Source organism: Dermacentor variabilis, chromosome 7 (assembly GCF_050947875.1).
Source record: "Dermacentor variabilis isolate Ectoservices chromosome 7, ASM5094787v1, whole genome shotgun sequence".
Classification (NCBI taxonomy): Eukaryota; Metazoa; Arthropoda; class Arachnida; order Ixodida; family Ixodidae; genus Dermacentor; species Dermacentor variabilis.
In genome coordinates, this window is record NC_134574.1 from 139,254,371 (window position 1) to 139,281,390 (window position 27,020).

The 27,020-nt window shown below is 44.7% G+C and overlaps 2 protein-coding genes across 3 annotated transcripts; one reads left to right on the top strand and one right to left on the bottom strand.

The window, feature by feature from the left end:
• The first annotated feature begins 147 nt into the window (after nt 1–147).
• mldr (mitochondrial ribonuclease P catalytic subunit) lies at nt 148–16,847 on the top strand. Of its 2 annotated transcripts, none has more exons than XM_075699406.1 (6): nt 148–641; nt 3,302–3,682; nt 6,128–6,172; nt 6,797–7,037; nt 10,783–10,922; nt 14,836–16,847. In XM_075699406.1, the coding sequence occupies exons 1-6, from the start codon at nt 253–255 to the stop codon at nt 15,161–15,163; spliced, it is 1,524 nt and encodes a 507-aa protein (XP_075555521.1). In that variant the 5' UTR covers nt 148–252; the 3' UTR covers nt 15,164–16,847. The 2 variants fall into 2 exon arrangements, with proteins under 2 accessions (XP_075555521.1, XP_075555522.1); XM_075699407.1 differs by having other exon boundaries at nt 6,800–7,037.
• On the bottom strand, nt 14,788–26,771 carry sll (adenosine 3'-phospho 5'-phosphosulfate transporter 1). Its single transcript, XM_075699408.1, has 4 exons — nt 26,313–26,771; nt 23,867–24,027; nt 17,896–18,174; nt 14,788–16,288 (listed from the first exon to the last, which is right to left on the bottom strand). Exons 1-4 carry the CDS (start codon nt 26,572–26,574, stop codon nt 15,665–15,667), a joined length of 1,326 nt encoding a protein of 441 aa, XP_075555523.1. The 5' UTR covers nt 26,575–26,771; the 3' UTR covers nt 14,788–15,664.
• Nucleotides 26,772–27,020: the final 249 nt, after the last annotated feature.

The window sequence follows — 27,020 nt, forward strand, 5'->3', positions numbered from 1 at the left end:
CGCGCCCCGCCACCTCGAGCCGCTACGCGCGATCAATACAAAGCACCAGCTGCAACCTGGCCGGACTTTTGGCGGCCGGATTTGCTCGCCATTTGAAAGAAAAAAAAACGTGAAAATTTGTCTCGCGCGCCCGCGCGCGCAACGTTCCGCGAGAGGTTTCGCAATGTTCAAAGGGCTAGCTTGCCGGCTTTTGTCGCCGCCTCTGTTGAAAGCGTGCGCCAGTGTGCGCTTCGAGCGGCATTGAGAAAGAGCATGGCGGCGACGGCGGCGTGGCGCCGGTGTTTTGCACGCTTGGCGTCCGCTGCCTACGCTAGGAAGACGGCATCGCAGCCGGACAGCGCCGCCGTTCGAGCTGAGCAACTCTACGCGCAAGTCGTCGAGTACGCGGCAGGCCGGCCGCTGTCGCCGAAGGACTGGGCACGTTTCGAGCAGCAACACAACCCGGCCATGCGGCTTCCGTTTCGGAGCCAGCTCATGAGCTGCCTGGCCGCAAGGAGAGACCACGCGATGGCTCACTCGCTGCTTGAGTATGCGGAAGGCGTCGCCGGCGGTGTGACACGCATGATGCTCGCCCACTACCTGGCGCTCTGCTCGACCGAGCAGCAAGCGGACGCGTGTTTGCGCAGAATCCTCGAGTCAAGGTATATCGCTGACGGTCGCTTCCGCGCGGCCCGCATTTAGTTCAGGATTGTCAGAACGCACGTGACAATGAGATCCCTCCCTATGTTTACATGTCGTTATTCCATCGTAGTACACTTGGCTGTAGGAAAACGTGCTTGCTTGCATTGGTTTGCACGATCAGACCGCCGTCGGAACTCTCAAAAGGTCACACACACCTTGGAGAGACACGTGTGTGTTGTTTGTTCACTGGAACCAGCTGTCACTTCTGGCAATATAGTCGATAGCCGAGACCTACAGTTAGTACATGCACGGCCGGGTGCATGTCAGACTATGGAGGTTGCAGTCTCGTGAACATTCTATATTTAGAAACCGAAACTGGCTGCATCTTGCACATACCTCTAGCAGCATGTATTCGAGTGCCATCTACCGTAAATTCGTTCACCGTATCTGCATTTATTGCATTTGGCAGTTTTCTCGCCTTGCCTAAGTGGGCAGTATTGAGGAGCAATGTATTATATGAAAGTCTAGATTAAAAAAAAAAGGCCACATGTTTTTAGAGGACTAGAAATTAAGAGAGACCTCTCTACAGCCCACAAATTGAAATTCATTGCTAGAGTCGTCGGTTTGACTTCATTGACATCATGAACAAAAGTTTGCCATCGTAGGCGCTTGTCACATTCCAAACAAAGTGTAAAATAAGTTCACAGCCGAAACACTGCGTTCAGTGTATAAACTTTGGAAAGAAGTATGTGAAAGATGACAAAACTTTCCATTTCTATGTAACTGAAATTAAGTAATGTCATAAGCTCTCCAGACAGAGAGGCCTCATACATAAAAATGTCACCTTCCTCCATCTGGCACACTTACAGTGCCTTAAGCAAACCACACAGCGCATCCCAATGTTTGGGAATAAAAACTGAATTACCCGTAGTACAGATTTAATCATGAACATGAAATTGTCTCCTTCCAAACATAGAAGAAGAACCCGTAGGCCCCCCCCCCCCCCAAATTTCTCTTCACTATATTCTATGCAAGAAGCAGCAAAGACAAAGTATAAATCCCATGCAAACGATCTTGCGCGTGACAAGCGATGCGATGGAGATGGCTGTCGTGTTCGCTCATCGCTTACGAGTCATACCCCATGTGAGCAACGCTTTTGAGTGACATCTCCCCGGTGTTGCCCGTATGAGGGCAGCAAATATGCGTCGAAACTAGCCTGACACATGCTTTGTTAAATTAAGTTGGTGTATTTTACTGTAGAAAGCAGCATAACATGTTTCTGAAAGTCTTGCAGTCGGTTCTTGTCCTTGCATGTATAAAAATTCAATCGTTTACTCGTTCCGTGTGACAGTCGGTAGTATTTGGGTGATGTACATCCAGTTCCAGCTTCACATTATCGGTTAGTCGCTCATAGCACTTCCGAGCGACGAGTGAGGAATTCTAGATTTCCAGAACCGAGTGATCGAGTGACAAGACCTAGTGATCTGCTCAAGCGATGGCCCGTTTTGTCGTTCGAAGCCGTCACTCGTTGCACACAAGATCACCCTCATGGTGTTTAGCATTAACTCAGAATCTCAAGTCTACATTAACATCTGTACGTATAGATCTCGTTAATAAAGTGAAATAAATTAGTTGGAAGAATGTTTGAAATGTCTTTCTTTGCACAAATAATAAAACTGGAATTGACCGTCGAGCACTTTTACAATTTTCACATCCAGCCATATTTTCACACTTTTTTGGTGAATGCTTTGTTGGTCATGCATGTTTGCTGCTGTATGTAATGATATGCCATGCAAGACAGGATCGTAGATAGATTGTAGACTTAAAGGTGATAAAGAGTGGTCAAGCAAGGAATGTCGCTGGAGCCCACGTTTCATTTATCATTTATTGGCCCTTAAAGACCCCCGGAAGGGCCATTACATAAGAGGGGGGGGGGGCGGAACATTGAACACAATGTAGGTCACTGTCAAACATTGTCACAATCAGTGATCAGCAGGATATATACAGAAGAAAAAAAAGTTCAAGAAACCCTTTATATTAGCATTAACAAGTATAAAAACAACAATAGTAAACAGAGGCAAACAGAAGCAGGCAAGAATTCTTCACATCATATTTTCAAATAGGATTTCAGCAAGGGCAATTGTCTTCGCCCGTACGAAGACAAGTTCCCTTGCCGAAACGTAGGCTCCAGCGACATTCCTTGCTTGGCTACTGCTTACGTGTAGTAACATGTAGATTTATTACTTTTTGGTGGATGACCTCAGCTTCTACCTTTGACAACTGCCAGCCATTGTTCTGACATCAATGGCAACAACACGGGTGGTGACATCTTGTGACGCAGAGCTTAACTAGAGAGCACATAAAGCTTGTAGTCCAGAGGCCTACCATATTCCACTCAACTGCTGTTGTAAAGCTTTGGTAGCGATATAATTGTTGACATGCAGTCATGTTATTATTTACCTTTGATGGGAATACTTGTTCAACACGAAAATGTTTCAAACATAAAGTGGTTAGGCAAACTGTCATTAGATGGCACTACCGGCTCTGCTACCACTGTCCAGGTCTCCAGTAATTCATAAATGGTGAGAAACTTACGTGCAAGCTAATGCCCTCTAACACTTTTCCACATGTTTGAGCAGCTAGCTCTGCTGACTCATTGACTCAATCCCGTTTCACATAGTGGCGGCCTGCTGGACCTTCAAACGCGGAACTTGGTGGTGAGGTCCCTGTGCCAAACGCCTCTCTGGAATAGAGCCACCGAGTTCCTTGGCGAGCCTGGAGCCGCCCCAGAACCAGTCAACGCAGTGGCAGTTGCAGGCTTTCAGCACGACGACTTCTCCATAGCTTGGGAGTGTCTTGAACGTTTACGGGGCTCTCAACCACTTCGTATCTTTCCTTCCACAATAGAGGCTTGCCTCAAAGCTGCTCGCACAATGGCTCAGAGGGGCCATCTTGACGAGGGCCGCCAACTAGTCGACCGGCTGCTCATGTACCTCGCTGCTGGCAACCACGGCCCACTGCCCTCGTCGCTTGCACTAAGCTTGTCCAGCTTTTACAGCAGGTGAGTAAAGAATGGCATTGCCAGAATTGCTTAAGGGACATCAGAGCTGTACATACTTAGTGCAGTAGACTTCCGTTAATTCGTCTCCGGTTAACTTAATTTTTCATTTGAATCGATCCTGATTGAAGGTCCCGGCCAGCACTCATATATTTCTATGGGACCGAACTTTCATTATTTCGATCCTGAAATTAGCCTTTGCTGGATAATTAGAACTTGGCTGGTCATCACGCACGTGCCTGGTCCCAGTGGTGATGTCAGTGGCGGCTCCACTGGTGCCGGCGTCCGTCCTGGTGGCGCATAGGGTGTCGTCTGCTGTCAAAAACGGCTATTTCTAGCCTGCCCCAGGAAGGTATTAAAGTGAAATACTACCAGATTCTATAGAGCACCTTCTTTTCCCCAATTAAATTCACACAAAAATTACTTTGGCTGTACAATCCAATAACCAAACAAAAGCAAAACCACATTTGCAACAGCCTACAATTGGAGCCTGCCTAGCCAGTGTCATCGCAAAACGGCGACCATGGATGGTGGTAGTACTGGTTCTCTTATTGCAAGATCGGCAAAACAATGCCTTGCTTTCATTCTAATTACGAAATCACATTCAATCGATCAGTTATTTCACATGTTAAGTTGGCGGCAACAAGTTGTGTTGCATGTTCTTGTAGTTCCAGAGAATTTCATGCATTGCGGGACGAACTAGCAAAGTGGTTAGTCTAGGCGTACGCCACCATCCTCTTTGCTATTCAAATTTGTAAATGTGATGAACATTAGTAAATAAATCTCTATTCTGTGAAGGTAAAGTTCGCTGGTTTCGTCTTTTCTTATTGCCAGAATTGGAGGCAGGCAATTTTCTAGCTGAAAGATCGAGCGTGCGCTTGATTTCTACTTGTTAAGGAGCTCTATTGTTACTTTTACATTGCTTTTCTACTTTGAACCTATAAAAAGTGGGTGCATGTTTGATTCAGGGATATGCTTGGATCAGGGCAAATACCTTCAAATGAATCAGCATTATGTTTTGGTGTATTTTTCTGCCTGTTGTTTAATTTGACCTGCCGGATAACTTGACCAATTTCGTGGGTCCCATTCAAGTTGGATTAACTCGACTGTTATTTATCACTCTGCAATAACAAAAAAGGTGCTCTTACCGTGAGAGGAGGCATCATAAGAACGTAAGAAAAGAAGACGGAAAGACGAAGGACAGGCAGTGGTGCCGCTTTGAATAATAATAATAATAATAATATTTGGGGTTTTACGTGCCAAAACCACTTTCTGATTATGAGGCACGCCGTAGTGGAGGAATCCGGAAATTTTGACCCCCTGGGGTTCTTTAACGTGCACCTAAATCTAAGCACACGGGTGTTTTCGCATTTCGCCCCCATCGAAATGCGGCCGCCGTGGCCGGGATTCGATCTCACGACCTCGTGCTCAGCAGCCCAACACCATAGCCACTGAGCAACCACGGCGGGTACCGCTTTGAAGTTTCCATAACCAGCGCACCGTGATGTCATGGATTATGATGTCTGCCTGTGCTGGTCTGGTTGATAAAAATAAGCTACATTGTATTCTAAAGGTGCCAAAGACTGAACTTGGCAAGTTTTGGGGAACTTTGACCATGCAAAGCAGCTGTGACTGTTTTTATATTGTAGCACGGTGGAGTACTGTGCCTCTAGCTGATTGCATGGGATTGGGTATGGTTTGCACGAGACTTGGAGGCACTAGGGAATATTGTGACTCTGGCTCTCAGTCGGGCCATGAACCCTTGGTAAATAGGCATAGGGACGAAGAGGTCCGAGCAGAAAGAGTGAAAGCAGACTGCTTCATCTTTGCGGTCAGCAGCAAGCTGGCGGGAGAGGTTGAAAGGCTTGCATTCAAGCCCCCGTCAAAGCTGCCACCACTGGTAAGGAACTTGGGAAGCTTTTTGTAATTGTCCAGTCACTAGCACTGTGTCAGGGAGGCCTTTCATTGTCCTTGAAACCTAATCCATATATAGCACTTACGTAAGGGTTCCTTGTCGATTGGGCTTTGAGCCATCCTTGGAGTACGCTGGAGATGCCTTCATCCTGAAGAAGTGGCCGTACCGTGTTTTCACTTAGGGAAAATGTGAACAGGAACTTGAGCTAGTGATCAAGCATGTAATAAGCTATGTTCTCCTTGAAATGCAACATTGGGTGAGACTGTTATTCACTGTGTGTTACTGTAAGCACTGACAGCTGCATAGGTCAAGGGTCTCCTTTTAGTTCACACCACCCTTCGGGCAGACATTAACATAATGATTGTGTTTGTTCATCGTGCTAATAGATGCAGGCAATCAGTTTTCAGGCAGATTGCCAGATAGGTGTCCTCATATGTCTGCCAGTCTTGATATCTTGCTACGCTTCAGCTAATAGCTCGACTCCGAGTTGCATATCGGCCACTTGAACTGACATTTATGTTGCGATTTTCCAGTTGGGCCGCACCCGGCTGGAGTAATGGACTTGCCACTGTTTCCAGGTGAGCCCTGCTGCATGCTTCTTTTTCTACTTCTAGAGGGAGAGAAAGAACACTTTTTGTTCTATTCAGCATCTACACCTCATCTTATCACAACAGTCATATATTTGATTATACCAGAAAGCTGCACTGTAAAAAACACCGCTGGTATTTTTCCGCTCCATTCTTGAGCTGCAGGGAAGTGCCTGTGGATCTAAGACAAGACAGGGCTCTCCACAAGGAACTTCCCCAAAGTTTATCATAACTATGGTCGCCGAATTATCTCATTTACTGGGTATCAAAATCTGGAATGATTTACCTGTGACCACAGAGTCCTCCTTGACATAGTTTGTATCTTGCTTTAAAAAAGTATTTTCTTTGTATATCTTATTAGCGTGTAGGTGTGCAAACACCTATTATTTTTTAGTGGATCGTATTGTATAATGTGTTCATTCTGTAGATCCGTAACTAGCCAGGGGCTATGCATCCAGATGCATCTTTCACCACTTACTGTCTGTAGATTTATTTATTATCGTTAATATTGAGTATACCTAAAAGTGCGCTCCTCTTCGGTGGTGACTATCGGGGGAATTCGTATCTGGCGACTGGGCTGGGAATCACGCAGCCGGCCCCTGACATGCTGTCCAGCAGGGACAGCATCTGCAACCGGTGTGGCCGCCAGCTTGAGATGTACCGCCTCAGCGACGCCGAGTGGGAGCAGCTGCGGCGAGGTGTCTTAGAGCGATGCCTGGAGGGCGACGACCCTTACCTGGGCAGCAACCCCCGTGAGCTGGCCAAGTTCAGGGATTTTCTCAAGCGTGCTCCTGCCTACGGAGTGGTCTTGGACGGACTGAACGTAGCCCTCTCTGGCAAGGACAGGGCTCAGGAGGTGGGCCATTTTTTTCAACATGACAGAGTTTTATGTAGAGGCTACGTTCAGAATGTGCGTGCAATATGCAGCGATGTTGCAAGAAATGCAAGCACGGAGAGCACAGCAATTTTGTTCAGACTGCAATTGCATGACGCCTAAGAGCACAACGGGAGTGCGCATATTTGCCGATTGGCCCCTACTTTTACGTTTCATCACAGACAGATCCTGCTGCCACAATGTGGTCAATGAAGACTGCAGTTTTGGTTCTCCTTTTCAGGTTGTGGCAATTTTCCTTTTCAGTTTGTGGTAGAGCAGCAACTGGCTGGTAGAAGCACTGTGGGCTTTTTAGAGCAGCAGCATTGTATGCAACAGTGCTGCGCTTTTGGGGCGATATTAATACTCAAGCGATGAGTTTTGTAGACACGATCACTGTCGCGAGGTACGGTGACAGCATAGTGTCGGTCATATACCTGGGCGCATCCAATGCTGAATCATGTAAAACTGGTCACGTCCCCAAAAACCATTGCTTAAGAATACCGGCCGTAGTTGTGTTGTCTCCTAATGTATGCATTGTTGCCACTGCTCATATTTATGTTTGCGTGGCCTCCTTGACTGTACAGATGTCTATTTGCCATCTTGTATTTTGATTCGGGGTGGGCGAATATTTGAGATTTCGGATACTCAAGACCAACTGAAAATGTCGCAGCAACTGACTGTGTAAGCCTGGTCTCTTTTCCGGATCTGCTAAACAAAGTATTGCTAATTATCAGAAGTGTGACAAGTTTTCAAAGCAATGTAGAAACAAAATGGGTACTGTGAACTTCGTTTTCGGTTCGGCAACAGAGGCCTGCATCATAACGTGATTTTGGCTTGTAGTCTGTCATTTAGTGCTTTTGGCAATCTAGCTATGTAGCACTTTCATCTTTGACGCTATCACCAGTGATGTCTTCTGCTCAACGGGCCCTTTTACATGTGTCTATGGCACACAACAGCAGCTTTTTTTTTTTTTTTTTGCACAATGTGTTGTCTATTTTTCAGCAATCATCTTTTTGTTTTTCCATTGTTTTTGGGAAGCTAGTCATACAGCAGCGATTCTATCTTGGAGGGCTTGTTTGCATTGTCCGAATTTAGCATTGTGCTGCTACAGGGAAGTCTGCTGAAGGATTGTTAATTTAAACACCAGTATCACCGTGGGTCATACATAGTTTTTATACAATTTTGCATGGCTTTGTTGAGAAAATATGTTGCGGCTTCTTTGAGCTTCAGCTATGTTGCGTGCTTAAATTGACGTGTTTCTTTGAGAGCACACAGATGTTATGCGCTCACAGCTAATTTGTTTTATCGAGTGACTTTCACAGAATGAATATTTCGCAAAGCTTTAGCTTACATGTGTAGCTATAAATATACACATTTGGACAGTAGTACACACCGTGGACGAACTTTTCTGTAACTCTATCTGGTCCTGCGATGAGGTTATGGTTATTACTAATAATAATAATATTTTAAGGGATATCTGATGCAAAGAACAAATAGACAAAGCTAATATGAGAAACCAAAATGCCGTCAAATATTTACATAGTCTGTGTAGACTTGGTGCTGAAAATTGGTGGTTCTCTCTATAATTCAGAAAAATGTCTGCACATTGCAGCATGTCAAAATTAGGCATTTCAGCTGCATCTTTGGAGCCTACCACCTAAGGTATGAAAATGTCTTGGGCATTGCACGAAAACAGTCGTCGAATAATTTGTACCGATTCTTCACATGCTTGTGGCGCAAATTTATGTTCGCTCCCTGCAGCATTCTGGATTTGTGACAGACGGCTCGCACTTGCCATGATGAACTGGGCCGCGAATTTGTAGCAATTTATTCGGCTCGATTCTGTGCCACTCGTTACTGTCCACCATTCAAGGCACTGATGAAGTGTGTAAAATGCTGTATTGCAGTGTTTACTGTGATGCAGCGAACTCACATTTACGTTTGAAATATGAGTGGATGCATCACAATACGCTTGCAAAAATCATACCAAAACTGAACAAAAAATTTTGAAAAAAGAACACCGCCATTAGCACTCACCAGAAGTGACGTACAACTTGGACTGTCGAGAACCAGCGCTCCTGTCGCCTGCCTCCATGTATCAGCGAACAGGTCTCACAAGCCTGCTAGCCCCAGAGTCGGTGTACCACTAGCTGCTTGGTGTACTGTGCTCATGCCATTGTGCACCTGCAATGTTCTTTCAGTGTGAAGCTTTTTTTCTCTGAATCAAACTGGTTTTCTGTATCTGGCTGCCTACGTTGAACGAGCGGAGCCTCGACGCATTCCGTTTGTGCGCAGAGTGCATTTAGGTGACTAAGCTAAGAGAACTATGCTGCTAAGTTCTTGTGCAAGATCACAGTATTTATAAATTACTTATAAATTAGACCAAACAGACAACTACTGCCATCTGCAGCAAAGGATGGAAAGTACCTGTGGCTTGGCACAAAGTGCGCATAAAGTTTCGCCCCATTTTGCTCAGGCGGCACTGCATTCCAGCATCACTTGGCAAGCACATTTTACACGGGTAAGTGACTGTGCTCGCAAAATGTGGCCTGCAGTTTACGTGCCTTGCGAGCGTTGGCTGGTCCGCATTGCACTTCCATGCTGCGGCATGATGCACACTTACGCGCCGAACGCTAGGACAGGAAAGATGTGCTCTGCCTCCTCCTGCGCAGCACCGTGTGCTGGACAGCCATCACTCGTGTTCAAGCACCAGACGGCCACACAACGCCCCGGCGTACTTGCAACAACTCAAATTGCATGTGCAACGAGAAAGCACGCCGAGAGAGGCAGCCATCAACCAGAAGACGTTGGGCAAGCGGAGCGCCTGAGCGCTTAGGCTTAACTGAGAGATCAACAGTCGTGCACGGTTCTGGGAATTTCGCATATCTGCGTCATTACAGCTCACTATTAGATGCTCGCGTCATCTACTTAGGTACTATTAAAGGCTGCTGATAAGAAAATTAGATAATTACCAGCCCCGCGGCTTTGCCAAGATTAGTTTGATAGTATATGCCATGCATTTATAGCCAATTACCCAAGCGAAATTTCGTTGCAATTGGCCTTTAATAGTAGAGGACTCGCTGCTTGCACATTGTGTGACATACAAGTTCAGCTCTCAATTGCAACAAGCTTCATTTTTTTTTTCCCAAATTCATTTCCCATTTCCTTATAATTTCTGCACTCCAATTTAAACAGAAGCAGTTAATTTCGCCAACACTTTTACAGGCTTCATTGTATCTTTGCTTCATATTGTCGCGTATACCCTGCCGAAGCATACACGCTGAATGGGGATGCAGGAGCTTGTACTTCACTAAACGTAACCGTTGAAGCGCGGTGCCCCCCAAGACGAACCTCGTTCTCTTCTTCTTCAGCCCCCTTGCTGTGCCACACCATGTGGCACTACCCCCTCTCCAAAAAAAAAAATAATAATAAAAGAATGAAAACATACATAGGCTTGACGTGAGAGTGCCGAGATAGCCTAGGACGGACACATAAGCTATAGTCACAATCACTGTGGTGTGCAATATAGCCACAAGGCACTGAGGGACGAGCAACGACAAAAACTCTGATTTGTCAAAAACCACTATATAATATGTCTTGTAGAGGTCAAATATAGACGTAACTTGGCTCATTTTTTTAATGCTGTGGACGAGGCCCCCTTGAATGCATTCATCACATTTTTAAAAAAATTGTTTCGTGTTCTGCAAAATGAGATGCTATTTTCCAGTTGCTGAAGGCGGTGCAACACTACGCCGTGAAGGAGAAGCAGGCCATCCTGCTCGTGGGGCGCAAGCACATGCTCCATTGGCACGCAGACATCATGGACCAAGTTTGGAAGCGCTGCCTCCGATACCTGGCCAATGACACGTGAGTCTGGCTCTCCACCATGTCAGCATTTGTCAAACTGGTTCTTGGACACCGCTCTATGCAGGTGTACTACTGACAAGACATTGTGAAATATATTTTCTAGTCTCCCTTATAAGCATATAAACAGTCTACTATTAGGAGAGACACAATACTATAGTTACCTCTGTTTTTTCTGCTTCTTAGAGTTTGTTTTGGTTTCTTTATTTACAAAAAATGCTTTGATACTACTAGCAATGGATTTTTTCTAGGTTGTCGTCTCCGTGGTTATGCACATTGTATATTAAATTGCATTGTTGAGATGTATTGTAGATAATACATGTTATATTTTTTTGTATTTGTTCTTATGCTGCAACATTGATTATATTCTAGCCACATATTAAAAAAACATCCCGTGTTTAAGCCACTTCACCTAATGTAATTAACTGTACTGAAACTGCATGTGCTTGAATTACAAGGGGCGGCTGGGTGCGTATCAGGTATTACAAAGCGCATCTATGTCAACCTTTCTCAGTTTGCAGTGTGTTCTATGAACCAAAATAACAATAAATAGAGTGAAGCAAGATGTTTCGCAATGTGCTTGCAATTGTCTGCTGCAATCTCCAAGTCAAATTCAAAACAATTACAGTATCGATTGTGAACAGGGATTGGCGCATTACTAGCTGTTATCTGTAGAACGACACACGTTTAGTGCTCCTGTTTTCACTGAGTGACATCATATCACAGATTATCTCTCTCAGATTATCACAAATTATGTCATCTCACAGACATGTTGCAGGTTCACATGGGAAGAGGATAGCTACAGGGGCTTGTTGGTAGGGCATATCTTTCGTTGTAGCTCAAGCTGAACAAGGACAACAGAAAGGCACACATAGCACTGTGTGTGTCAGATGTGCCTTTCTGTTGTCCTTGTTCAGCTGGTGCTACAACAAAATAAGATTCACATGGGACATGCCTTTAGTAGTCATGGCTCCAGTATAGCACCTGCTTTCATGTGCATGATTAATATTAAAAAGTAATTGAATTGGAGGGAGCCCCTGAATGGCCTATCAGGGAGCCAAAGGGTCTGGTGAGGCTGACACTTATTGAAAGCAAAATTTTACACGTGTTCCCCACTCAACGAACATTCAGGGCAATTTAATGTCCACTACAGTGAATGAGCGATCACAGGCACAAAAACAAGAAAGTCAACACTGTACTGCTACTATATTATTTCACCACATGCTGTATTAACCCAAGATGCCCTTTTTCTTCAAGAAAATAGATGTGAAAATTGCCTGTGTATCAAATGGATGCAAAACCAAAACCGTGCCAGCACCATCACCCAGTCGTCACAGGATGGTGATAGAACAGTATTGTCATGTAGGCTTGCGATGACAACGCACCTGTTTCACTACAAAGGCTCATTCAAAAAGGCAGATATTTTTCATGCTAAGCTAGCAGCATCATATCTGTGTCTAATGTTTCTGCCATTCACAAACTAGCAGAGTAGTTGGTTGGGGGCCTTGCCACCATCCCATTCGCGATGGTTGCAGAGTCGGTCAAGAAATGCAGAATGTTAAATCCAGTGGGCTGCATGGAGGAGGACTTGTCATTGTACGAGAGGAAACGTGAATAAATTTCCATCCTGTGATGGTAAATTGTGTCGTTCGCATCTTTTTCCAATTGTGAAAGTCAGATGCATGCTAGCTTTTCTTGTAATAAAATTGGGGGTGCATTAGAATCGGGTAAATGCTAGTGGCATGCGAATATTCGATTCAAATCGATTAGTATTTGAGACAGTTTTACTATTCAAAATATTTGAATCCTCCAACATTGCTGTTGTCGGCTCTTTAAGTCAGCTTCACCACAGTACAACAGTGTTATGCAGCGAATTATACAGAATGTATTGCGGGGAAGCATATTAAAAGTTAGAGAGGTGGGGAGGGGGTGCATTGGTGCGGGTTTTCTCCTGGTGATCATGGCTACTCAACATTATCAGCTCAAGCGCCCACATTGTGCTGCTTGTTTGTGCATCTGGACAATACCAGTCACCAGGTGGACACCTGTGTCTGCTACTAATCTGGTCATAAAGACAGTTTCCAAACAAAAGATTTGACCATGTAGCAAGCTTGGCAATATTTTTAGGTCCTCATTCTGAAGTATTTGCGAACCACCAAGATGCTTCAATGGCAAAGTTGATTAAAAACATGGCTTTAGCAGAAGCAAGAAAAATTTCAACGCCAAGCAATCCAGATAAGTCTTTATCAATGAAAGCTTCCTAAGGGGGCTCCTTCCACGTCAGCAGTGTGGAAAGACTTTGATAAACTCGTCAACCAGCAGCAATTTTCACTTGCTTGTGGTAGCAATTTTTGACTGCCACATGCACAGGTTAAAGGGGGTTAACTGAGGGTCCCGATTTTTATTAGTCATATCATAAGAAGCCAACAAACACTGACACCAAGGACAACATAGGGGAAATTACTTGTGATTAATAAATCAAATAAAGAAACTATATGAATTAATGGAAATTAAAGTGGATGAAAAAACAACTTGCCGCAGGTGGGAACCGAACCCACAACCTTCGCATTTCGCGTGCGATGCTCTACCAATTGAGCTACCGCGGCGCTGTTTTCCCATCCACTTTCTTGGTTAGTTATGTGTCCTAGTAGAATTCTGGGAGTGTTAGCCAGTGCCACCACACACAGACCTTGGCGGCGGACGTGGAACGTCCTTTTTGCCGTAGGCGTCACGAGAACGTGATCTTTTTTGGGTGAAGGCAACTGGTCAATAAACCCACATATGCTACCTGAAGGCATCAATGTAGCCGGATTCGAGACTCTCGTTATGTAATAAACGAGAAGAAAGGGGGCTAACCGAAGGTCTCGATATTTATTAGTCATATCATAAGAAGCCAACAAACACTGACACCAAGGGCAACATAGGGGAAATTACTTGATTAATGAATCAAATAAAAAAACTATGAATTAATGGAAATTAAAGTGGATGAAAAAACAACTTGCCACAGGTGGGAACCGAACCCACAACCTTCACATTTCGCGAAGGTTGTGGGATAATAAATCTTCATTTGATTTATTAATCACAAGTAATTTCCCCTATGTTGTCCTTCGTGTCAGTGTTTGTTGGCTTCTTATGACAAGCACAGGTTGAAAAATGTGCGCATAATGAAATCTTGGGCCAAAAAGATCTGTCCGAGTGGTGGCCTAAGCATAGTGCCCACTGTTTGGCTTATGAAGAGATGCCTGCCGATACCAGGCACTAGCGTTTCCAGTGGGCGGTTCTTTTCAGTGTCTAAAGAAATTGTGACATGTAGGAGGGTGTCGCTATTCCTCAAACATGTCGAGCCAGCTATCCTTCCTTCATGACCATAAATAATTACAGTTTTGGTACTGTAAAGCAAAAGTGTTGTACTAGAGAAATTTGTTGACCGCAAGGCATAATTTTCGTGTAAATTATTTGTTGTGCAATAAGTATTTTATTTTTGTACCTCGAATTGGTGAAAAAAGTTGCTTGCAACACCAGTAGTATTCGTATTGAAAAAATATTCAATTCGCTCCTGCATTTCATCATTCAAATTCACTTCGAAATTGAAAATTTGATTTCGCACATCCCTAAGTAAATACGGTAGTCGGCTCCTCGGCTTCGTGTCTATCACTTTTGTGCCCTGTAGCCTGAATTTACTCTCAACTGACGAAACTTTTGTCAATAAATATTTTTGAAAATCCCATAAGAGTCTGCTGTAATCTTATTTAATGGTTTATAACTGCTTTGACTAAGGTTTTCGTGACCAAAGATCTTTAGCAGCAACAACCAATTACAGCATTCATGTCTTGTGCACCATATTTTGAATTCGCATCCAACTACAGCGTATTTTTGTCAATCAATACTGAATGTTTATTTTTATTCAATGTCGCAGGTCGCACGACGACCCGTTTGTGCTGTATGCAGCACTGCACGGGGGACCGGGCACGATCGTCGTGTCACGCGACCTCATGCGACAGCACCGGTTCCGCCTCAGCGACCCAAGGCTCCAGGAGTTGTTCACTTCCTGGCAACACCTGCACCAGGTCGAATGGAGGGGTGCACCCGTGTCCACAACAGTCCCGCACAAAGTGATCGTGCAGGGAAGCTCCACAAACGGCTGGCACGTGCCGCACGTGGAGGAGAATGGCACAGTCACGGCAGCGGCACAGTGGCTTTGCATTGCACCCGCAGCCGTCTTTCGACCTTCTAAGTTGAGTTAGGACTCTCCATAGGACTCGGTTGCGTGCATTGCAAAAACTGGCGCCAACGTTGGTTATCAGAGCTGGAGGTTTGTTTGAGATTCTGAGCCCTCCCTGTGTCATGCATGTTCTGCCGTAGCGAGACGTCTTGAACACAAAAGTTCCAGCCAGCAAATACCGTAGGTGCAAGTCTTCCCGTTAGCAATGAGCACAACTCAGCAGTAGAGGAGAATGGGGAATCGCTCAAGATGGGGGGGGGGGGGGGCTTGCTAATCAGTAATACTGAAGCATTAAGAAATCAGGCAGGGCACCGACACAGTTCGTTGGTTATCGGAGCAGAAGGAGAGTTTGGGTATGTGCGCCGAGAAGAACAGATCAAGTTGAAGTTCTGGCCAGCAAACATGGTCACTTTGGGCCTTTCAGCAGCAGTGAACACAACCAAGCAGTGGAAGGGAATCGGGAATCACTCGGGATGGGGGAGGAGGGAATTTCGCAAGTCAGCAATACTGAAGCACCGAAAGATCAAGCAGCACGCTGACGCAGATAGATCTTGGCAAAAACGGCACCGAAGACGATGAGAACACCAACGATGCCAAGCGCACCTAGGCGGTGTCCGTAGATGAGGCACGAAAGCAACACGGCCACCGCTTGCCGCACCGTCATGGCCACCACAAAGACGACAGGTCCGAACTGTGCAATGGTGTGGAAGACAAAAAGCTGGCCTGTGGCGGAGCAGATGGAGAGCAGAAGGCAGTCGTAGAAGAAGGCGTGGAAGCGGAACATGAAACGCAACGAGGCCGCAAGTGCCCCCTGCTGGAGCAGTGACACGAACGTCAGCAGGCACGAGAAGAAGTTGACGCCACACATCATCTGGGCCGAGCTCATCCGGTATGTGCGGAACAGCTCGGACTGCCAGTTGGACGTGAAGCTGTCAAGCACGAGATAACTGGCAAGGATGATCAGTCCGGACAGGCTACTGCTCGTCGGAGATGAGGAGGAACCTCCAGAAGATCGGGAGAGAAGGAACAGGCCCATGCCAACTGAAATGCCAAGAGCAAGCAGGTACTCATGCCAGTCGTAGCTCTTGCGAGACACCAAGCGTCCCATAAGCATGACAGGTATCACTTTGGACGCCTTGGCCAGCACCTGCAGGAAAGCGCAAATGTCTTCTCATGTGCCTTGAAAGTGATACAGCTGTGCTTGAATGAATGTACAGGGGATGACGATATAAAATAGTACACCTTATTACCGTTCAAGGCTGTCAGCTGTCCTTCCATGATGTTGAACTGCAGTCAATGAATTTCAGACGGGCGGGTTGACATACAAGCAAGCTAGTCAGCTTCTACCGGTTAGTGAGGTCTGCAGAAAATCTACAGCAGCAATTATCATGAAACTACTGATTTCATGTCTCCTTTCATGCTGAAAACCCTGTAGACAGGTAACACCTTACTGGTACCTACATGACAACTGCTGCAGTAGTGTGGTCTCAGAGCTTGTGAGTAGTCGCTAGCTAGCTCTTCTGTTGACTCCATTTCAGATTTCACTAAAAACAAGAGAGCAACTGGTGGCCTTGAATGATATAAGATGTTCACTTTGATATTTGTTCTTGCTGTATTTAAGCTCCAAGTTTCAATCCCTAACGAACCTTATTTTTTGGTTTTGTTACTTTACTAGTATTGTGTAAATAAATAAGCTCAGCACCTTCTCTGTTTGAATTCTGTCATGTCATTGCCTAAAACTTCACTCTATTCTCATCTCACCTGCAGCATGCTATGGTATTTTTCTTTCTTACAACATTGGCTTTGAACCTATCTACATTACAGAATTCCATTACCTTGTTTTATGATTCATTTTCCTGTCATGCTTTTACTGCTGTCATACTAATGATTATAAGCTTTATTTGTGTATCATCTACTTCCGGCATCAAAAGTTTACATTGCATGGTTTCTGCCAAACAGCTTCACTGTTTCAACATCAAGCCTGTAGAATAGGAGCACTGTACTAGCTGCATGTATACTACAGCAGACAGCAACCTGTTATTACAAGCTGTGCGGCTAGGTTTAGTGGAAAGTCTGTTGGCAAACTTCTGATGCCAGATGTACACAGTAGTGGAAGCACAATGTGAAAGCTGCCACATATTAGATATGTTACAGCATCAATGAATTGCGCACCTTTTCAGAAAATTAATTAGTGGTTACAGCTTAAAGGGACACTAAAGGTTAATATTAACTCAATGTGGATTGTTGAAATACCATCTCCGAAACCTCAAAATGCTTGTTTCATGCGAAGAAGAGGCTTATTTTAAGAGGAAATGCATTCTGAAGCGTCCGCGTGCCTCTAGCGCAGTTCAATTCACCCGCCCTCCAATCGAGGAGTGTTGACGATCGAGGAAACTGGCCGCCAGTGTACAACACGCATTAGACTTTTGCCTACTCTTTAGTTAGTTTTTTTTTTGCCAGATCATCCGCTGTACGTTAGATTTCTACTTCATTTTAGGAGCTTTAATATTACCTCTACCCTAGTTTTCTGAACTGGACACACAAAAAGCGGGTGCACGTTTGATTCGGGGGCGTACTACAGAATCGGGGCAAATACTGCCAAATGAATCGACCGTGTGTTCTGGCATTATCTTCTACGTCTTGCTTAAGTCCACCCGACCCACAGGACAATCAGATCGATTTTGTCAGTCCCATCAGGGTCAAATTAGCGTAAGTCGGCTGTACCAAATTTCAGACCCGACTTCCGGCCCTTACCTGGGTGGGGAAGGCGACGAACTTGAGTGCCTCGTACTGGCACCAGCTGCTCATGATGTTTGAGAAAGAGCAGTAGGAGTACTTGTATACGGGCGCCAGGTGCCGCGGCTGCTGGGTGAACAGCAGGTACAGTCCGCTCAGTGTGAACGCCAGCACGCGGTTGACAAACACCAGGAACTGGGAGTCGCTAAACCGCTGTCCATCCGAGGGCAGCACTTCCTCGTAATACTTCTGCGTCATGATCTTCTCTTGTAGCACACCCCAGGTCAAGTAGGAGATCTGCAACAGCAGCGAAGGAGGGCACAGAATCAGTTAAGGAGAAGGTGCTCGTGACAGGATGCTGGTGTAACTTCTCTTTTTCCCGTGCAAAGTAGCAAACTTCGGCAAGGATAAGATTACAAGTCTATTCCTATTGCTTTGCTTAATGCATTTCATCAGTAGTACGAACTTGTCACCTACATGATCACCAAAATCATCCAGTCGCAAATGGTGAAAGATAGGAGAATGGAGCGAACCAAGTCACTACGTTGTACAGTATAACACGACCCCAAGTACTTTCTCAAGGTCTTCCTAGTTTTTCTTTCGATATTCTCTCTCTCTCTCTTTTGTAAGAGATTAGTTATCAGATGAAGAGACAACAACATGCAAAGTTATGAGAACACCTGCACAATACTTGCGGAGAGAATAAACTGAAATGGTTTCTGTGAAAAATGCAGCACTCAAAAAAGTTCCCAGATTTAAGTGAGGCCAGGCCGTACAGTGAAAGCAATGGTAAGGGGAAAACAGTAGGGCATATGCAAAATACTGGATGTAGGCTTTTTCACACTATTACATTGCCTTACACAAGCTGGCCCACCTCCTGCGCAAGAGCGCTGCTCACGGCACCATTCAGCAAAAGGTAGGCTTGCTAACAGCGAGGATGCAATAAGGAGAAGGTGCAAAGGGTAGAGAACATCCTGTCTTGTGCTCCCACTTTATTTCCGTTTATAGGGCAACGTCCACTATCTTGTGCGCATAAAACGAGGTATGTGGGGAAGCGCACTTGCACAATTTTATGTATCCCCTATTGAAGAATGCCTCTTCATGTTGTGATGCCACAATAGACCCTTTTCATAATTTGCGTGTGTGCTTCACTGCACTGCAGATTTGGCCAACTAATGGTGCCACGAGTCATTGTTCAAAGGAAGACGAAGCACTCCCTCCACATACTGGGGCTTGCCTCTTGCTGACGGTTTCATCATCATAGCCAAGTCTACATTTCTTGTGCCATAACACAAGCAAACTGTGCTTGTACACATTTGCAAGAATGACTACACCGCTATTGGTTGGGCAAACTGCCTCGCAGGAAGGCTAGGTTAACAATTATGAAAAAGGTTTATTAACCCCTTAAGCGTTTTGGACGTTTGCCAACAGAATACTGGTAAACATTGCATAGGATAAGTTCAACTTGTCCATTGCAATTTACCCATTCTTAAAGCGATCTGGACAAACGGAGTGAGTCCACTTAGTTTTTCTTTTACTACGTAGATGGCAGCAGTTTGTCAGCGCTCAAAGATTACGTTTTTGAAACCGCGCTCTTTGGGTGCCTTTTGGCAGGATGTTTTGAATGGAAACCAGGACCCAGGGCGAGCCCTGTGGAAAAGCTGTCTGTGCCATTCCGTGGTTAATGAAACTTCACGCACTTCGTGGCCTGCCTTAGAAGTTGAAGAATGAGTGAGAGACTTCCTTTGGTGCTGAACTTTGCTTCACAGAATAGTTTGTTTCGAAGAATTGTAAAATAAAACAATTTCTTTATGACCGTACCGTTTGCGGCAATGATGAATATATATATATATATATATATATATATATATATATATATTGCTTTGTGAGGAGGTGAATTTGTATGAGCGAAATATGAAGTAAGTTGGCTGAAAATGCTTTAGAAGTTTTTTAGTAAAAGGGAGTATGAAAATATACCATAGAAAAAGAAGCAACATAAGGTCACTTTTAGCTAGAATAAATAAAGTGCATAAGGGGTTAAAGAAGTATGTATGCCAGCTGTCATGCTGTTAAAGATGCTACTGTGCCTGCCAAGTTCAGTGATATGCAGGGTTAAAGCATGGCTACCTTTCATGATTAAAAGCATCGCTTAACTCTTTCATTACCGTTAGAACAATTTATTTCAAAAGGTTGTAGTTGCAAGATATGTTGCGATACATAAATTTATAGCCTGATCCACTGCTGTCTTGAATGGATGTATAGGAATAATAATTGCTCAGACAATTTTTGAAAATTCTTATGTGAAACTTCGAAGAAGCACCTCAAAGAGCATGAATGAAAGTACTAATTATTTGCTATTTTTAGTGTAAGTACTAAGAGTAAAAGAAATCTGAAATATACCAAATATACACGTGTTTCCTAGTTCCCAACTTTTGTAAGGCAGATCACGCAAAAAAGTTATCACGAATATTTTTTGCCGTCGGTACTAGCCACAGTGATGCCCAGGCTATGCGGTAAAGCAGCAGCTTTGCAAAAAGTGAAAACTGGTAAGTTTGCCATTGTCCAAGGAGCATTTGTTTTTACTCATTAAAGCAGGCACCTGGTTTGTTTTTTTACAGCATACTTCAGGTTCCCGAAGCAATAGTCAGGTCAGGGAGCATGCAGGAGCCTCCTCATACTTGATTATTGTGTTCGACCAGCTCTTCTGTGCAAGCATGGTGGTATCGTGTGCGTTCAACTGGCGCTAGAGCCTCCACATGTTTTGCTCAGTTCCTGTACAGTGTTGTACAGTAACGTCGAGTGTTGCACAATATTGTACAGTAAAGATAGGGGCACAGGCGATTTTCAAAACGTAAGAAATTAGCCAGCTAGTTAAGCTTCGGTCAAAGATCAGTCTCGAATCGACTGCGTGCTCTTGCGCAAGCGAAAACCCCACATGACAAGAAGGATTGCTCGTAATGATTTGCACATACACTGTTGACGCGCTGACGGATAAAAGCAATCCCCGATGTGGAAAATAAAGTTGCACTTGATATCAGTTGAACACAATTATCGAAATAACATGCACTCGCGAGCATCTACCATTTGAGAAATCGTTAAAACAGCCTATACGTGGGATCGGAAAATTCACGACCCAAGAGAAGCTTCTGTGTCTTCACAGCTGCTGTAATTTAAAAGCTATGCTGCAGAGTCAAACAAAGCGCAAATTTTGCGTTTTTGTATTGAAGAAGTGCTAGGAGCTCTGGAGGCTAGCTTTGACAATACTTCCAGTTGAAGTTTTGTTTCCAGACTCTACTGCCGAGAATTGTCAAATCTGACAAATAGGTAACTTCAGTTATCATTTCAGAAGGAGCATGATGTTGCCAGTACTGAAGAATTCTAACGGAAATGCATAACAATGCACAGAAAAACTGTCAATCAAACTGATCGGTTTCTACAGGCAAAAGAGTTAACTGTTGCGATGCCATGTGAATGCTCTAAGAATTTGATCATCTTTTCTTATTCCAAGCCGCCAACATAACAGCAGATTTTAAATCCAAACTGCTGGCTCTTCTGCGTTTTCGTCTGGTATTATGCATAGCTGCTGTATTAGTCAGTTTCGGTAAAAAGGAATTAGTAGTGCACATCTGCAGCTAAACCAAATGTATGTAGAGCACAGTGAAAGGGACAGAAGTGCCGCCTGTCACCTGGATTGAAAAACCACTATGCATTCTGTTGTATTCCCAGTAGGTTAGGTCTCGGCCTCGCAGCATGGACGGTGCCGTCATTCCTACCACACAGAAAACCTACGTTCTTCGACAGGAACTTCCTCAGATGACATTACATATGATTTAGCCGGACTCAAGACAGGCGAGTCTGGCTAGCTCATCTGAAATTTGAGCACAAAGGAGTCTGTGGTTTAGCCAGAGGGGTCATTTGTACAGGCCGTCCTTATGGTAATGTTCGGTATGTTCAATACGATGCTAAAATACCAGCAGCAAAGAGCACCAGCAATTTGAGCAGAACATTTTTGCAGCCCGCAGGTCTCCCATTGCCCAGACACAGCTGCATTCAACTGTGTGAACGTGGAAAACACTGCACACATGCCTGTGTAAAATAATGAAGAGGAAGCAAACAGAAACACAGAGCTAGAAAAACAGCTGTGCAGCTACATATATATGGTTTATCCTCCAGCAGCCTGCTAAGCTTGACCTTGTGCACATTTTTCACAGCCAGCAACTGGACGGGCAAGGGGGAATCGAAATTTCTGGCAACAGGAGACATGTAGCAAAGTGACAGCGAGTGCAAAATTAGGCCAAATTATGGTTACCAACGCTTGAGTGGACGAAGGCAGGATGACGACTGACCCTGTCAGTGCCAGGAGCTTCCAAATCTGTATGTGCAACTTTCTCACAATTTTTTTTCGTCCTACCACATCATGATTTGCAACGAGAAAGGTTCTGCAGTTGCCTGGCTAACACGGCTACCAATACAAAATAGAAGTGCTGTGAACGGTTAGGGCCCAAGACAGGAGTAAAACCTCGACAAAAACAGAACTAATGTTATGTATATGACAGTGCAATAGAACACAAACAACATATGCAAGCAAGCTTTCAGGAATTGTAAAAAGAAAACCTGGTTTATTTATCATTATTTAGCAGACAAAAATAAAAAAGTTGGGACATTCGACCGTCCCGACTGAGCCCAGGCGGGACTTGAGACATTTAGTAAAGAACTAGGACTGTCCCGCTAAATTCGGAACAATTGACAGCCCTAGATCAAAGCGCTTCCAGATGTCTATAGTTGTTTACACTCATGCCAGATGGGCCAGGTCAGTGCCATTAAGAGTTTCGTACCTTATTTTCTTAAAGGAGCACTAACATCCTCTAAGTCATAGAAACTCTATTGTATGCTTTTCGCATGGCAAAGGATGACGTTTAGCGGATATGATGGTTGAAAAACAAAAGTCAGATATTTTAAAATGTTGTACTAAAGTTGGTCTCGAAATGCTGGACTTGCAGTTATCGACAATAATGTGATGTGATACAGAGAAACATAGTATACATGCCAACTCTGTAGGGCAATAAAGCAAAGTATGATGACGTTTCTCTCGTAAAAAGAGATGAAAAGTTGATGGTTACTTTAGCATGCGCTAAATAGGATGAAGGCGAAAGCCTACGTGCTCACGAGACATTTATTACACTACTTGACAATTTCATTTGAATGCGTTGTTAGTGAGTTGGGCACCAACTCGAGAATTCAGTACAATCTCACCTACAAAGCCACGCTGTATGCGCCTTCTGCACCTCGGTGCTACAAAACATTTTTTCTTAAAAATATTGCTATTATAAGAAATAAATGTACGCCGTCATGTCATGGTAATGAGTGAACGTAACTGGCTGGCATACCTATACAAATTCTGTTCCGAGTTGGACAGTGGTGTATTTGCCGCTGCATCCTTAGGTTGTCACCAACTATAGATTGATTCCATCTTAGCCTTTAGAGTTTCTTTAAAGCCATTTGGGCTGTACAGTGAAAGGCCCCAAGCATAGCACATGAAATTTTAATCATGTGACGAGAGTACCGGTACAATGTAAGGGTTACAAGGGTTCTATAGATGGCGTCCAAATCACACCACCATCAACAACCACCTCAGAATGAAAAAAGCTAATCTAGAAGGGCATGCTTTTGGCCACTCCAGGCACCGGAAGCAATTGCAGAAGTTGGAATCTTGTCATGGCGGCCATGTTTTAGACACCAACCTGTTCCTTTTTTACCCATTAGCACCTTGTCCGTCGTACATGTTGTTCTTTTAATCCGCGTCTTCGTAGCGCTCTTTTCATCAACTACCCATTACTTACAATGAGCCGATCATGGTGATTAATGTAGGAGAAACGCCGACCGGACCACTGATGTGCAAAGGGAACTGTTACATTATTCCAGTCCAGCTTGAGTTGCTTGTCAGGACTTACTTAACGAGCTCGTCAAACACTGACACCAAATCTCTCACCTGCAGACCCAGAAAACAGTAGGCCAGCACAAATGCCTCGGATAGAAAGGAGCGACTTGGCGGTCGGGGCGGTTCGGTGCCCCCTCCCAGTTCAAGGCTTGGCTTGACGTCCGGTTCATGTCCCAACACCAACAAGTGCAGTACACGTGCAAAGGGACCTCCTGCTGGACACAAAGGGTACACACCCAGTACCAGTCAAGCACACAACATCTAAAGGATATCCACTGTGGAACACCTACAGGACATCTCAGATACTGCTTACTGCAGAACAAGAAGTGTATATTGAAAAAAAAATTAAAAACAACAGAATGCATCATTTCAACTTACTAAGGCAGTCGTGTACCTGATATCATTCCAACTGAATCAACAAAAATTGATGGATACAAGACATGGGCCCTATAACCTAAAACTATTCCAATATGTTTTTATTCCAAATCTGCCATTAGCCCTCTCTGATAGGTCAGAATGGTTCGGCTCCAACTCATATAGGTGGGCACCACATCTATATGGGCAGAGCACAAGCCATTTTGACCTATCACGGAGGGCTAATGGCCAATTTGCAATAAAAAGAGATTGGAATAGTTTTACGTTGTATCGGCCCATGATTCAATCATCTGTAGTGTGATTAATGAGACTTGATACTGTCGTCTCTTTTTTGACAACTTTTGATTGTCTCAAGTTTCCGCCTTCCTTTGAAACCCTGTCTTGTTTGTGTTTACTTACACGTTTTGTGACTCTACAATGAACTGCAAACTAGCTTGTGGTACAAAGAACATGTCAGGTCATTCTAAGCTGTGTAGCTGTTATTTACTTATATTTACCACTGCCTTCCTTGAGTGGTTAGTTATTTGTATGCAAGAAGTTTAAGATTGGCACAGTAAAAGAAACTAACACGGCAAACCCTGAATTTATTTTCTCGCCCGCCAGATCTTGAAATGAACACCCATGCTGCACACAGAATTTGGACAGTAAGGTGCTCCGTCTCATCGAATGGGCATATTTATCTCAAAGGCCAGCTACGAAGCTCGCAGTTTTAATTTTTGATCACCTACGCATAGTTGTGTGCCACATCGCACTTGCACAGTAGTGCCACTAAATGGCTCACTTGCATGTGAGAAGTCAATTTGCACTACTAGACTGTTATATCCAATACATGCAGTATCATAGCTGTACCACAAGGCATATCTCAAATGTAATAAGTCGATTTCACGACACAGTTGTAGTATAGCGCAACTCAATACTATTAAAAGAAGAAGAGAACTGGCCTATACCAAACCAAGGGAAGCTAACTGATTAGTTGAACCGAATTACTGTCTATTTCCCAGCTCGCTTCTTACAGTTCGTACTGGAAAAGTAACCCACATGAACGAGTTCAACGATTTCCACCATTCTTTAGTTACTAGTACGATTAGAAAGATTGATTATAAGATCGCATTTATTTGTAGAGTGTCATACCCCTAGCTGCCACACGGGTACAGAAAATGACATGAACAGGCTAATGCCTTAAACGTTAATGTCAATCGCGGGGTGCCACACGGACACGCTTAATGGCATTAAAGCTAAAATGCCATTCGCGACGTAGTGCGTTTTCGTAACTCAAATTTGATATTTTTTTTTTCAAGTTGGCTGCAAGCACAGCTGGCGGAAATTTTTTTACGGTTTAACATGTGTGCGCGCATCTACGTGGTTATTATACGAGAATAGCCGCTAAATTTCCTGCAGCGCATGGAAGTAGGTCGCGCAGACTGAGTATAGCGAAGCTTCATGCTGACATTTGCTTTCACGCAGCTGACAGCGCTACGCGTGCATTTACCGCGCCGGTCGCCCCAAATGAAAGCGCGGCGGCTCGAAAGACATATACGGTAAAAAGCGCTCTCGACATGTTCCCTGATCGATGCAGGACGCCAAGACATAATGCAGGATTACACGAATGCGTGTTAGTCAGTGGTAGTGTTTCGTGAGCTAGCAGTAGAAGAATGAATCTGCTAACAGGATATGTAGCGCCTCATCGCTATGCAATGCTCGCGTATATGTATGAGCAACTTGCGAAAGAACACTAGCTTTTTTTTTTCTCCTTTTTTTTTAAGCAGGTCCGCTCACTCGCGAGGCTCGGTGCTAAGAGAACGGAATTTCGTACCGAAAGCCCCTTTTTGAAGTTACGTGCAACAGCAACAAGGCGACAATATAATAACCTTGCAGCATGACGTTTGCGCATATGGTTATCATAAAACGTCGTTCCAATTGCCCGCGTTTTATGACTTCACAGATAAAGAACGCGGCGAGGATAAACGACTCGCCATGGGCTTTTCAGCGAACCCCTACCATCGAAAACTGCAGAAACAAATAAATATCGCCTAGCAAAAGCAAATGAACACTGACGCTAAACAAGCCGGCACGGCAAAGCGGCATGGCCACGGTCGGCCGCCCGGCGCCAAATTATACTTGCCCTGGTTTTCCAAGAACTTGGTCCTCCGCACATAGCATATGATCAGGGCGCCTGGGCCGATGATGGTTGCGTAGCCGAGCAAGTTCACCAACAGTCGAAGTAGCCAGTTGTTGTCCTCCGCCAAGAAACTGTCGTCGCCGCTCTCGGTCGCGGAAATCACCGTCGCAGGAGCCATGGAGCGGCTGCTAGCGAAGCCGCCTAGCAAACTATTTAAAGTGAGTGCCGTTACGCGCACCACAGTCTTATCGATGTTGATGTTCATTCATGACAGCTGGAACACGCGCGCCGTCCCCATTTTTCATCGTCTTCCTCGATTCAAGCGCCTTGACTCCTGCCTACGCTCCGTTCCCTGCATTCAATGAAAACCTGCTGAAAACGAAACACGCCAGCAGCTGCGGACAGGGTTGCCAACCACGCTTCGCGCGTCGCGTCAAAAGCAGCCGCAGCCTCTACTCTACCTCTACCAATGTTCTACCCACGACCTACTGTACGACCCCCTTATACAGTAGGTCGTGGTTCTACCATAGTTTTACCGAGCGAGTTGCCAGGTTTGCGGCGGTGTACTGCAGCCGGCGTGCTTCACATCGGGCGGCTGAAGAGTCCTTGAACAGAAGTGAAAAACGAGTATATCAAAACACGGAGAGCGAGCGGCGTAGCGCTTTTGGCGCATGGCTTTCAGGCAAGGCCAACGCTAGCGATGGCGTTGAC

What these genes read in the sequence shown, in the direction of transcription:
- mldr (XM_075699406.1), top strand. Translation starts at nt 253, where the DNA reads ATGGCGGCGACGGCGGCGTGGCGCCGGTGTTTTGCACGCTTGGCGTCC. An exon ending in TTGTCCAGCTTTTACAGCAG is followed by an intron (nt 3,683 to 6,127) that starts GTGAGTAAAGAA and finishes GCGATTTTCCAG; the next exon opens with TTGGGCCGCACCCGGCTGGA. An exon ending in GGACTTGCCACTGTTTCCAG is followed by an intron (nt 6,173 to 6,796) that starts GTGAGCCCTGCT and finishes CATGCTGTCCAG; the next exon opens with CAGGGACAGCATCTGCAACC.
- sll (XM_075699408.1), bottom strand. Translation starts at nt 26,574, where the DNA reads ATGAACATCAACATCGATAAGACTGTGGTGCGCGTAACGGCACTCACT. An exon ending in CAAGTTCTTGGAAAACCAGG is followed by an intron (nt 24,028 to 26,312) that starts GCAAGTATAATT and finishes TGTGTCCAGCAG; the next exon opens with GAGGTCCCTTTGCACGTGTA. An exon ending in ACTGTTTTCTGGGTCTGCAG is followed by an intron (nt 18,175 to 23,866) that starts GTGAGAGATTTG and finishes CTGCTGTTGCAG; the next exon opens with ATCTCCTACTTGACCTGGGG.